Below are 13,453 nucleotides of genomic sequence, written 5' to 3' on the forward strand. Positions count from 1 at the left end.
CAGATATCCCAGATTAACAGATATCCAAATATAGAGACAGAAACTGGTGTATGGCCTCTCCCTAACCCTCAAACAAATATATTATTCACAAATTATAGGCAAAGGGAGACAATGGATGTGCTAAAAAATGTGGGCAAGTCATTATCTTTACCCCTTCAAGTAAACATTTGTTGATACATTTTTGATACCACCAGAGTATAAACCAAGTGAAGTTGTACTTTCTTTATTTCTCAGTCCCAAATACTATAATTCAGCTGCCAATGCATGCTACAAATAGGTGTGGAATATTTGAAGACTGGGCATTGTTTGCTAAATTTATTTAAAAAAATTGAGAAGAAGACAATAAGAGATTCACTTGAGGAACAGGAGATTACCTGAGAGACTCCACCTCCTTAAAGTGCTTGTGCTGCAGCTTAAGATTTGATTCAAGTTCCATCTTAGTTAGTGCAAGTTCATTCTTTATTTCGGCTGCTAAAAGTCTCTCGGACCCCAGCTGTTCCTGCAACTCTCCAGCTTTTGCTTCCATGCTCATGAGCTGCATGTGGAGTTCCTGGGAATGTGAGGCCTGCTCCTGCTGAATGTAAAGTGCTCCGCCTGCTGGAAAAAAAGTCATCATTACTCCACAAGGAATAGCCATTATGCCGTTAACAGAGAGAGTCAAGTTTGCGCTAAAAGTTATATTTTTTTACAGAACATACTCCCATGAGAGAAAAAAAAAAAAAAGGAAACAACAGAGCGCCTCTAAGTGCAGTATTTATTTGATTGGTGTAAGCACAGTAATGTAACAACTCACATGGTTAAAAGTATATTAGGCTTGAAAGCTCCGGTGGTGTATCAGGAGGAAGGTGTAAGCCCAGGGGTCCTGGAGAGTAGAAAGCCTTGTGCCGGTCTGGTGTGTTCAGTGGACGGACGGACGCTGTGTAGAGGATCCTCTGTCTTCTGGGTTCGGCTAGGCGCCTAGGACCAAGCTGGAACGCAGCGTGCGCTGCGTGACGTCACCAGAAACAAGGGATGACACGACGCGTTTCAGAGCTCGCACAAGGCTCTCAATGGGCATGCGCGCTCTTCAAAGAGAGCCTTGCGAGAGCTCTGAAACGCGTCGTGTCATCTTGCGTTCCAGCTTGGTCCCTGGCGCCTAGCCAAACCCGGAAGACGGAGGATCCTCTGCACAGCGTCCGTCCGTCCACCGAACACACCAGACCGGCACAAGGCTTTCTACTCTCCAGGACCCCTGGGCTTACACCTTCCTCCTGATACACCACCAGAGCTTTCAAGCCTAATATACTTTTAACCATGTGAGTTGTTACATTATTGTGCTTACGCCAATCAAATAAATACTGCACTTAGAAGCGCTCTGTTGTTTCCTTTTGTATCTACCCACAGCACCGACTTCACTGTGTTTTCTGAGCCAGCCCTTACAGCAGCATTGGTCATACAGTGACTTTCAACTGTTGGACATTCTTTGGACTTTTTCGTTTATTTAATTCACCCAGTCCATTGATCTGTTCCCTCCCCCACCACCACATATATTAGAGCAGCGTATTGGTCATATTTGGTATACAGCATCCATCCCATCCCTGTTAGCCTATGCCTAGAGCGCTTGTTTTTTTCCTTGTTCATACTCCCACGAGAGGTCCAACCTATTATAAACAGGACATATATGCCCCATGAGAGATCTGAACTATATCAGGCAGGATATATACTCCATTGGTCATGCTATACCTGGATACGAAAAATCATATATTTGCCATTTTAAGCAGGAAAAAATGTATATACGGAGGCTCCATGCAGTGCATCCCTGCAAAATTATGCAAAAAAAAAAAAAAAAGCTCAATATGAAGTTGTTTTTAGGTTGGCGCTCTTGCTTAACAAAGGCCACTTGATGTCTAAAACTCATTGGAATGGAGTGTTTACTTATGGCCTGCCATGTAAATAATGAAATTTAGCCCAAAAGTCATGGCGTTTTTTTCATTCGCATTCATCTCAGGACCAAAACTTTGTACTTAGGTCACTTGTAGCACGTTCCAAGATGACCAGAGGCTGAAAAAATACCATACGTGGGTCTGTAATTTGGGTCAGCTAAGACAATGTGATAAAACACACACATTTGCTCGTATAAAAATGGCACCATCCAAGTCTTTTTGAAGAAGCTTATTTTCATATTTCACAGTGAAACACATACAAAGTATATACCTTCTGTGTTTGGATGAAACAGTGACTGGATGTTGGGATCATTGTGCAGACTTGACAGTTGGGCCCGGAGATCCTGAATCTCAAGTAACAAACTCCGCCGGTCTGCGTTTTGTATACAGTCCATGGCATTGATCTGCTCCATCCCCTGATAGAAAATGCAGAGAGCTAAGTAACCAGGCACAGTTGTGATTGCCTTTAAAATGTCAACGGAAGCTGTGAAACTAACAAATATTCAGAAAGGAGAGCCATTCACAGTTGCAGCATAATACAAATAGGGTCCCATTGCACTTTCGTCAGTCTCCTAATATTTGACTTCGAAAGACAAATCTTTTTGATTTTAAAGCCCAACTCCCCATTTTTGTACTCACCATAATTTAATTTTCTTGGAGTCCATTGAGGGACACAGAAACTCTTAAACCTTTGGGTAATACTCCTGCCTACAGGCAGATTGGACACTGGCAAACAGAGCACGATTATACCATATTAGACTTGTGTCCCTCAATGGACTCCAAAAAGATGATTCCATGGTGAGTACAAAAATCCCTTTTTTTCTTTTTAACCTTGTCCTTTGTGGGACACAGAAAGTCTTAAACCTTCGAGATGTCCAAAAGCAATCCAACTAAAGAGTGGGCAACACAGCAAATAATCCCCAACAAGACTTTGCACACCTTTTGCTTTGATGCACCTGGAATATTTATAGTCAATTTAAGCTGAAAGTTCTGTGAGCTTTAATGGATTAATAAATCTCTAAAAACAGATTTCTATTTTATTGAAACGATAAATATTAAAGATTTATCATTTTGGCTGTATTCCTGTATGTCACCTGCTCCTGAAGCCTGTGCTGCATTTGGTTAAGTAGTGCATTTGCATCCGATTTGCCCAGTGAAGCCAGCTGAGAGTGGAAAGCAGACATAAGGACATCTTGCTCTCTCTGAAAGACTTCCTGAATTGCTCGCAGCAGCTCCCCTCTCCAGTCTGGCCTGAGGTCACGGAAGCCTGGCCTTGTATGAGCCTAAGATATAAAGCAGTATTAATAAAATCTGATACTTAATCAGGTTGAGAACAAAATGTGAAATAAGACAGCCTGCTTGGCTCCCACATGTTGCACACCAACCTCCGAGTCCTTGTGAATTTGCATCTTAGCAATGAGATCTTTCAGAGATGCAATGGTTTCAAGCATAGATTTCCTCTCCTCGTGCCAGGGCTGAGTCTTCACAGTGAAAGTTGGCTCCTTATCAGGGCTGGTGACCTCTGTCAATGACAGCACCTGCATGCCCTCCTGATGGACGGCTCGTAACAAGTCCTGCAACAAGTGAGAACTGTATAACTATCGGGAGCATGCTAGGAACCTTTATTATTCAGTAATAAGTACATACAATAATGCATGCCTCTTTATTGGGAGTACCTTGATCTTGCTGGGAATTAATTCTGTATGGATATCATCCTCATCGCCCCTCAGTCCTTCTGGTATCTGGTCAAAGCTCTGTGCATCAAATGTCCCCTGGCTCCAGTCACATTCTGTGCCAACATCTAATAAAAATCAAAACAGTTTTTACACTTATTGCCATATAGTTAAAAATTTGACATTTTAGGGAACTGTATAAGTAAAGTATAAGAACGGCAGGATCAGCCCCTGTGTATAAGAGATCTGAAGAAGGCACACAAAGGTGGGCAGCCAAATTATTTAAAGCTGAACCCCGAGAATTCAGCCACTTTAGAAAAATGTGCTGGGTTACTACAGGTTAAGTCCAATGAGGCCTATGCCTCCACATTTGGTCATGTTACAACCAAAAACGTAAATGTATTTTATCTGATAGACCAACACAAAGTGTCACACAATTGGGAAGTGAAAGGAAAATTATAAATGGTTTTCAACTTTTTTTACAAAAAAATATGAGAACAGTGTGGCGTGCATTTGTATTCAGCCCCCCCCCCCCCCCCCCGAGTCAATACTTTGAAGAACCACCTTTTACTGCAATAACAGCTACAAGTCTTTTTGGGGATGTCTCTACCAGCTTTACACATCTAGAGAATTACTTTTTTGTCCATTGCAAAATAGCTCAAGCTCTGTCAGATTGGATGGAGAGCATATGAACAGCAAATTTAAAGTCTTGCCACAGATTCTCAGTTGGATTTAGGTCTGGACTGTGACTGGGTTATTCTAACACATGAATATGCTTTGATCTAAACCATTCCATTGTAGCTTTGGCTGTATGTTTAGGGTCGTTGTCCTGCTGGAAGGTGAACCTTCACCCCAGTCTCAAGTCTTTTGCAGACTCTAACAGGTTTTCTTCTAGGATTGCCCTGTATTTGGCTCCATCCATCTTCCCAACAACTCTGACCAGCTTCCCTGTCCCTGCTGAAGAAAAGCATCCCCACAACATGATGCTGCCACCACCATGTTTCACGGTGGGGATGGTGTGTTCATGGTGATGTGCAGTTTTAGTTTTCTGCCACACATAGCATTTTGCTTTTAGACAAAAAAAGTTAAATTTTGGTCTCATCTGACCAGAGCCCCTTTTTTCACGTTTGCTGTGTCCCCCACATGGCTTCTTGCAGCTTTTTTTCAACAATGGTTTACTTCTTCCAGATTTGTGAAGTGCACTACTAATAGTTGTACTGTGGATAGATTCTCTCACCTGAGCTGTGGATCTCTGCAGTTACCATGGACCTCTTGGCGGCTTCTCTGATTAATGGTCTCCTTGCCCGGCCTGTCAGTTTAGGTGGATGGCCATGTCTTGGTATGTTTGCAGTTGTGGCATACGCTTTCCATTTTCGGACAATGGATTGGACAGTGCTCCGTGAGATGTTCAAAGTTTGGGATTTTTTTTATAACCTAACCCTGCTTTAAACTTCTCTACAATTTTATTGACCTGTCTGGTTTGTTCCTTGGCCTTCAAGATGCTGTTTGTCCACTAAGGTACTCTAACAAACCTCTGAGGCTGTATTTATACTGAGATTAAATTACACAAGTGGACACTTTTTACTAATTAGGTGATTACTGAAAGCAATTGGTCCCACTAGATTTTAGTTAAAGCGGAGTTCCGGGCACAGAAGTCATTTTTTAACAAATATACCTCCGGGACAGTCAGGGCTAGTACATTCCACAATGGCTAGCCTCTGATCTGTCCCGGTTCGCACTTACCTTTTAGAAGAAATACTTACTTATAAAATTTCTTCCACAGTGTTTCCATCTCTCTTGTGGGCAGCTGAAGCCGGCGCGGTCCTCTTCTGCATCTTCTTCCGCGTCTTCTTCTCCCAGAATGCGCCTGCACCGCCCCTCTCGTCACTTACGGTGCAGCGCCGCATTCCTAAACAGCTTCTGGGCATGCCCAGAAGCTGTTTAGCAGGGGAATGCGGCGTCGCCCGGAAGTGACGAGCGGGGCCGGTGCCGTCGCATTGATTCCTGGGAGCGATGACGTTCAGCTCCCAGGAATCATCGCGAGACAGGAAGTGACAGCGGAGCCGCGGCGCTGAGGGAGGAAGTACCCTGAGGTGAGTATTTACGATCTTCAATTACAAGGTGAGTTTTAAAAAAAAAAAAAAAAAACCTAACTATCCAATTCCTTTTCAGGTGATGCAGAACTAGCGGAGGGGCACAAAAAAAAAATATTGATTTTGTGCCCGGAACTCCGCTTTAAGTGTATCAGAGTAAATGGGGCTGAACACAAATGCTCGCCATGCTTTTCAGATATTTATTTGTAAAAATATTTGAAAACCATTTATCATTTTCCTCCCACTTCACAATTATGTGCCACTTTGTGTTGGTCTATCACATAAAATCCCAATACAATACATTTACAATTTTGGTTGTAACCTGACAAAATGTGGAAAATTTCAAGGGGTATGAAAATTTTTTCAAGGCACTGTATCTCTTAATTTAGAACTAACAGTTTTACTGCGCACCCGGAGTACAGCGATAACTATACTCACAGTGCTCTGATAGGAGCAAAGCTGCTTTCTCACGCAGCAGATGTTCTACCTGGCCCTCCCCTCTGCTGTCCATTCACAGAAGGCTTTGCAGTTTGAAAATGGATTCACATAATTTAAAGCCCCCCATGATTGAGAGGAAGGTAGCAGAGTGGCTGCACATGACTCTGCTGCTGCAGAAACTGAGAGCCAAAAGTTCAGTGTTGGAAGTATACCGATAGCTGTACTCCCAGCACTGAGTAAGAATGGAAAATTATAAATGAAAGAGATAAGTCCCCAAGGTGGTATGCACCTCGTTGGACTTGACCCATAGCAAGGAAGCACATTCAAGAAAGTAGCTAAATTCCCCGGAATCCCACTTTAATTAAAGGCATAAGGGTTCTGGGTTACAAAGAGTTTCGAAAAGATGCCCTACTACTGGTCCATAACAATGATGGGCAGTCTCAATGACTAACAAAGAGGCAAAGACGAAAGGAAGGGTGAAGTTAAGTGCTTATTCAAAGGAATTGATTGAGACTTGCATACTAGAGTGCAACTGGTTTGGAGGCTCTTAAGGCATTCTGCATGCTATGTGACTTCTCTGGTAAGTACCTGTGTGTCTAGTGAACAAAGATTCACATCATGTATACATAAAACCAAAACTTTTGTTTTTCATCAAGTCTTTTCGCAGTCATGGTCCCATTCAAAGATTTGCCTTTACTTCTTGACATGTAGACTCACTCAGAAACATGTGAGTCTATGAAAAAATGTTGTAGGGAATGTAGCTATCAGCATTGTTACTGATGATTAACAAACCTATAGCATTGCCAATCAGCACCTGGCCACATCTAGTCCTCTCTACTTTTTACTAGATTGACAGCACTGCCTCTGTTGCTAAAGCCTGTCCACTGTGAGCTGCAGCGTCTGGGAGGGGAAACATGTGAGACACAAATGAAAGAGGATTTGGCTCAGTCAAGGAAGGATTTGGCTCAGTCAAAGAAGGTAAAGAAATTGTTTTTGTTTACCTCAAGAGGCTTGTGCATCACATAGTAACTGGATTTGGTACTGTGGTACTGTACTTGTTAAAAATAAATGCCATAAAGGAGCCTCTGGTTGTACTTTAAAGCAAGAAAGTGGCGTTGAAGGGGTAAATACCTAGATCAGGAGAGTGTAGGTCTTTCCCTATTTTACATTACAGTACAGAATAAAGGAAAACCCACTAATCAGATTAAGTCCTCACTAATTTCATGCCCATTCCAATGTGACTAAGGGGTTAGCAGGGCTAAGGTTAGAGGTCTGATTCCAATCATGGACACAAGCACAATGAATTCAAAGGTTCTGCGTTTGCCTTACTGTGTACATTAGTGTGTATGGTAGGAGCATAAGACTTTAAAGCGGAGTTCCGGCCTATTTTTCAACTTTGCATTTTCTGTTAGCATAAAATAACCTGAAAAAGAATTGGATAGTTATTTTATTTTTTTTTGCTTCACTTACCTTATTTTTTCAGAAAATTAACTTACCTTCCTTCCACTTCCTCCCTCTGTGGCCGCGGCCCCTGACGTCACTTCCTCTTTTGCATTGACTCCTGGGAGACGAGCGTCATCGATCCCAGGAGTCAATGCGCCTGCACCGGAGTCACTTGTCACTTCTGGTCCAGGCACGTCATTCCCTGCTGAACAGCTTCTGGGCATGCCCCATTCTGGGACTCCGACGTCACAGAAGAGGGACACTCCGGCTTCAGCTGCCCACACCTGAGATGGCAGCGACGGACAAGACATTTTCAAGGTAAGTTTTTCTTCTTACAGGTAAGTGAAACAGGGGACATTTCAGAGGTTATCGTTGCTTAACTGCGCTAGCCCTGAGTGTCTCGGGGGTAATCTTAGGTAAAAAAAAAAATTCTGCCCAGAACTCCGCTTTTATGCCGGCCATACACAATTCAAATCTTGGCTGGTTCTGCAGGAACGTTAATGGGCAGGCTGAATGTAACAAGTTGATTGATCGATTAACCTGGGTACAACCTGCCTGCCAGAATCTCTTGCGATTATACCATGATGACGTTAAGATACCAAGGTTCTTCGGTTGCAAGCAAGCAAATGGCCATACAGAACACCCCAAATACAAAAGTTTCCTCATCTCAAAAACACAAAAAAAATCAAAAAAAAAACAAACAACAAAAACAGTGGTCTTACCGCTAGAGGCAGCATCTGTGAAGTGATATGATGTAGACAGTGCCGAATCAGGCACTCCTCCCCCTCCCTGAATTACAAAAAAGAAACATAAATGGCTTATTTTACAAGATGTGTGTAGAATTCTATGCTGAACTGAAGCAGTTGGTTAATCCTAAACTTTAGGCTACCCCAATATGAAGGTTACATTTTAAAGGCTTAGACTTCTCAAGGGTAGATGTTCATAGATTCTACCAGTGTCAGAGGCTAAAGGCTTCATATTAGGCTTTTATTCCCCCGTATATGATGAACCTTCAGTTTAGTTGCAGGCTTCTTTTAACATACACATAAATATTGCATAAAAAGTGCTGGCAACATTTTGACTTATTTGAACTGTCTAAAATCACTGTAACAGTGCTATAGGGTTAGACATACCGTATCTCACAAAAGTGAGTACACCCCTCACATTTTTGTAAATATTTTATTAATTTTAAATATCTTTTCATGTGACAAGACTGAAGAAATGACACTTTGCTACATTTTAAAGTAGTGAGTGTACAGCTTGTATAACAGTGTATATTTCCCCTCCAAATAACTCCACACACACCATTAATGTCTAAACCACAAAAGTGAGTACACCCCTAAGTTAAAATGTCCAAATTTGGCCCAAAGTGTCAATATTTTGTGTGGCCACCATTATTTTCCAGCACTGCCTTAACCCTCTTGGGCATGGAGTTTACCAGAGCTTCACACGTTGCCGCTGGAGTCCTCTTCCACTCCTCCATAACGACATCACAGAGCTGGTGGATGCCCCACAGATGCTCAATAGGTTTTAGGTCTGGAGACATACTTGGCCAGTCCATCACCTTTACCCTTAGCTTCTTTAGCAAGGCAGTGGTAGTCTTGGAGGTGTGTTTGAGGTCATTATGTTGGAATACTGCCCTGCGGCCCAGTCTCCGAAGGGAGGGGATCATGCTCTGCTTCAGAATGTCACAGTACATGTTGGTATTCATGGTTCCCTCAATGATCTGTAGCTCCCAGGTGCCGGCAGCACTCATGTAGCCCCAGACCATGTCACTCCCGCCACCATGCTTGACTGTAGGCAAGGCACACTTGCCTTTGTACTCCTCACCTGGTTGCCACCACACACACTTGACACCATCTGAACCAAATACGTTTATCTTGGTCTCATCAGACCACAGGACATGATTCCAGTAATCCAGGTCCTTAGTCTGCTTGTCTTCAGCAAACTGTTTGTGGGCTTTCTTATGCATCAGCTTTAGAAGAGGCTTTCTTCTGGGACGACAGCTATGCAGACCAATTTGATGCAGTGTGCAGCGCATGGTCTGGGGAACTGACAGGCTGACCCCCCCACCCCTTCAACCTCTGCAGCATTGCTGGGAGCACTCATATGCCTATTTCCCAAAGACAACCTCTGGATATGATGCTGAGCACGTGCACTCAACTTCTTTCGTCGACCATGGCGAGGCCTGTTCTGAGTTGATCCTGTCCTGTTAAACCGCTGTTTGGTCTTTTCCGCCGTGCTGCAGCTCAGTTTCAGGGTCTTGCCAATCTTCCTATAACCTAGGCCATCTTTATGTAGAGTAACAATTCTTTTTTTCAGATCCTCAGAGAGTTCTTTGCCATGAGATGCCATGTTGAACTTCCAGTGACCAGTATGAGAGAGTGAGAGCGATAACACCAAATTTAACACCCCTGCTCCCCATTCACACCTGAGACCTTGTAACACTAATGAGTCACATGACACCAGGGAGGGAAAATGGATAATTGGGCCCAATGTGGACATTTTCACTTAGGAGAGTACTCACTTTTGTTGCCAGCGGTTTAGACATTAATGGCTGTGTGTTGAGTTGTTTTGAGGGGACAGAAAATGTACACTGTTATACAAGCTGTACACTCACTACTTTACATTGTAGCAAAGTGTCATTTCTTCAATGTTGTCACATGAAAAGATATAATAAAATATATACAAAAATGTGAGGGGTTTACTTACTTTTGTGAGATACTGTATAAGCCAATGTAAATAAATGAGGAGCATTTTATCTAGTATGACTGTGGAGGTATTGGCTACACCATGTCATTGTCCAAACTAACATTCCTAATGAGATGATGGACATTTGATGACAGACTACTAGTCTGCCCTGACTGGAAGATTTAAAGTTTATGTCCAGCCAAAACCTTTTTTGTTTTTTTTTAAGCAGAGCAGAAAAGAGAAAGAACTCCTGATCAGGTTTTTACTGCTATTAGGGGTTAAAATAGGAAGACTTATAATTACTTCCTGTCCTGTTAACAGCATTTTCCCTGGCAGGATATTAGAGAACTTTCCAACTGTAGATTAGGAAAAATTAAAATGTTTTTTTCTTGAGTAGCGTAGGGCAGAACCCCTTTCAGACTTCTATTTTTATGTTCCTGTTGCAGATTTTTTCCTCACTTTCGCCTGATGAAACTGTTGTCTGCAGGACAGGAAGTGAGGGTAAATCTCATTATGGCAGCCACAGATAGCAGAAAAGGGATGGCCCTCCCAGCAGCCCTATAAGTGGTTGAAATCCTAATAATGTGATCATGGTGATTGGCTGTCTAATGATTAGATTCCCATCCCAACGACGACTGGAAGCGGTCATCAGCAGCTCGGTCAATGTGCTGGAAGAGACTTCTCAGCCCAAAACAACATAGTCCAATGGACGCATGTGTGGCAACTCTGCGTTAGGGCCAATCCATGTATTAACATTATGCAGGCAGGAACAGGTCCATGGGCACTGACCAAAGCTCATCAAGGCAGCAGTGATTAGACATGTTTCAAAAGTTTAAATGCTACTGTTTTCCTCCTGATTAGCTGGCCCCAGAAGTGCCAGCAGCAAGCCCGTCTCTTCATAGTGTCAACATAAACCACTGCAAAATGTTATAAATGCTATGGGTTGGTAATTTAAGTTTGAATGTCCAGTCTCTTTCTTAAAGAGAAAGTAAACCCTCCTCTGCAACTTTTACCTATAGGTAAGCCTATGATAAGGCTTACCTATAGGTACTGTAAATATCTGGAGATATTTACCTTACATGCAGCCAGTGACATCACTGGCGCATGCGCTCTGAAGGAACGGCCGCTGGTGCCGTTCCTTCAGAGCCCCGTGCCGTGACCGTCTGCTCCCGCGCGTGGGAGTGACGTCACCCTGGCTCCGGCCAATCAGATGGCCGGATGCCGCGATCCCGGAAGACGGGCGACTGGACATGTCACCCGTCATAAAGGTAAGCGGGCGGCACGGTGGGGGCTTGTTCTAAGGTAAGTATTTCATAATGAGCTAGTATGCAACGCATTAGGAATGATGTGTTTCTCTTTCAGGCTCAAAAAAATAAAAAAAAAGTTATTGGGTTTACAACCTCTTTAAGTCTATGGTGGCCTCTACCTGCATAATAACCATTTCTGCACACAAAGCATATGGCTAAACATATATGTACACACTCGACCAACTTATTAAAATCATGTGTTTCAGCCTCACCTACTGTACACAGGTGCAAAAAATTCAAGCAAAAAAAGCCAAGCAATCTCCTTTGACAAACATTGGCATAAAAAGGCTTGTACAACTACTGTCTATTAATTTAACCATATTGTAGAAAAACATGAACAGAAATCTTACAGGAGATTTCAGGGCTTCAATAACAGCTTTCAAAGCGTCGCACTCATCTGTGAGGGCCTGGACGATGGTGTACTGTTCTCTCCTCAGAGATTCCGCTTCTGAAATATGTCTGGACTCCATGTCCAGGATCTCGGCAGCGTGGAGTTCCTGCATTTGGCTGATCTTCTCTGTGTACTGTTCCATTATGTCTGCAATCTCATCAGAGGAGCTGCTCAGTTGCCCCGTCTCCAGCTCATTCTGCACCCCAACATGCTTCCTTGGGATATGTGAGGTCTGGTTGCTGTTGTTAACACTTGGGATTCTGTCAGTCTGCGAGGAGGAGGTGGTCCTGTCCAGTGTTGTCCAGTCCGGGCTCCGGACATGTGGTAAATCAATATCAGACATGCTTTGGAGCTCCTCTTCCTGAATTTCTCGCTTCATGTAAAATGCCAACTTCTCCTCAGCATTGGAGAGGCATTTCTTCACTTCTCTGAGGTCTTCTTCCAGATGGACTAAGCTAGATTCTTTTACCTGGAAAAACACAAAAAGAGTTACAGCATTGAGGACGGGATCAGTAGTTCGATATCAGTTTTGCAGATGACACAAAATTGGGCAGGGCAATAACTGCACAGCATGAAGCAGATATCCTACAGAATGACCTGGACAAAATAACAGAGTGGGCAACGACTTGGCAGATGAGGTTTAATGTGGAGAAGTGTAAGGTTTTGCACTTGGGGACTAAAAACATAAAAGCACAATACACGTTAGGAGGGGAACCCTTGGGGGAATCAAAAATGGAGAAAGATCTGGGAGTCTTGGTTGATGATAGATTAGGCAACAGCATGCAATGTCAAGCGGCAGCTGCCAAAGCCAGCAGAATATTAGCATGCATAAAGAAAGGGATGTATTCCAGAGATAAGACTATAATCCTTCCACTTTATAAAACTCTGGTCCGACCGCATCTAGAGTATTCTGTCCAGTTCTGGTCGCCAGTCCTCAGGAGGGATGTGTTGGAGCTGGAGAGAGTCCAGAGAAGGGCAACTAAACTGATTAGGGGATTGGAGGACCTTAATTATGAAGAGCATCTGCAATCACTTGATTTATTCTCCCTGAAGAAGAGACGCCTGAGAGGGGACATGATAGCAATTTATAAATATCTCAATGGGGATCTCAGCTTAGAAAAAAAGCTATTCAGTTGAAGGGATTGCATGAGGACTCGAGGACATACAATGCGATTAGAGGAGAAGCGTTTTAACCTCAGGCAACGTGGGGGGTTCTTTACTGTTAGGGCTACAAGATTGTGGAATTCTCTACCACAAGAGGTGGTTTCTGCGGGAAGTATGGTGGCTTTCAAAAGACTCTTAGACTTACATCTCAAGGATCGGAACATTCAGGGCTATGTGAGATGATTACAGCCACACACACCTACACAGGTTGAACTGGATGGACTATTGTCTTTATTCAACCTCATCTACTATGTAACTATGCAAGTTATTGTTAATAAGCAGCTATAGAAGGTTTCCAGTTCATGGTCAGAAGGTGAAGACTGATATTCCC

At 43.1% G+C, this 13,453-nt stretch overlaps 1 protein-coding gene across 1 annotated transcript in view; it reads right to left on the bottom strand.

Annotated features, from left to right (window-relative positions):
- The window catches only part of AKAP9 (A-kinase anchoring protein 9), a gene marked incomplete at its 5' end in the record, with an annotated part of 407,878 nt that overhangs the window by 40,319 nt on the left and 354,106 nt on the right, over positions 1–13,453 (bottom strand). Inside the window, 7 exon segments of the mRNA XM_082257825.1 lie at positions 375–594; positions 2,194–2,338; positions 3,017–3,205; positions 3,308–3,496; positions 3,599–3,723; positions 8,292–8,358; positions 11,918–12,427. Coding sequence (XP_082113951.1) covers positions 375–594; positions 2,194–2,338; positions 3,017–3,205; positions 3,308–3,496; positions 3,599–3,723; positions 8,292–8,358; positions 11,918–12,427 — 1,445 coding nt within the window.

Source organism: Pelophylax lessonae (genome assembly GCF_965119305.1).
Source record: "Pelophylax lessonae genome assembly, chromosome: 5".
Classification (NCBI taxonomy): domain Eukaryota; kingdom Metazoa; phylum Chordata; class Amphibia; order Anura; family Ranidae; genus Pelophylax; species Pelophylax lessonae.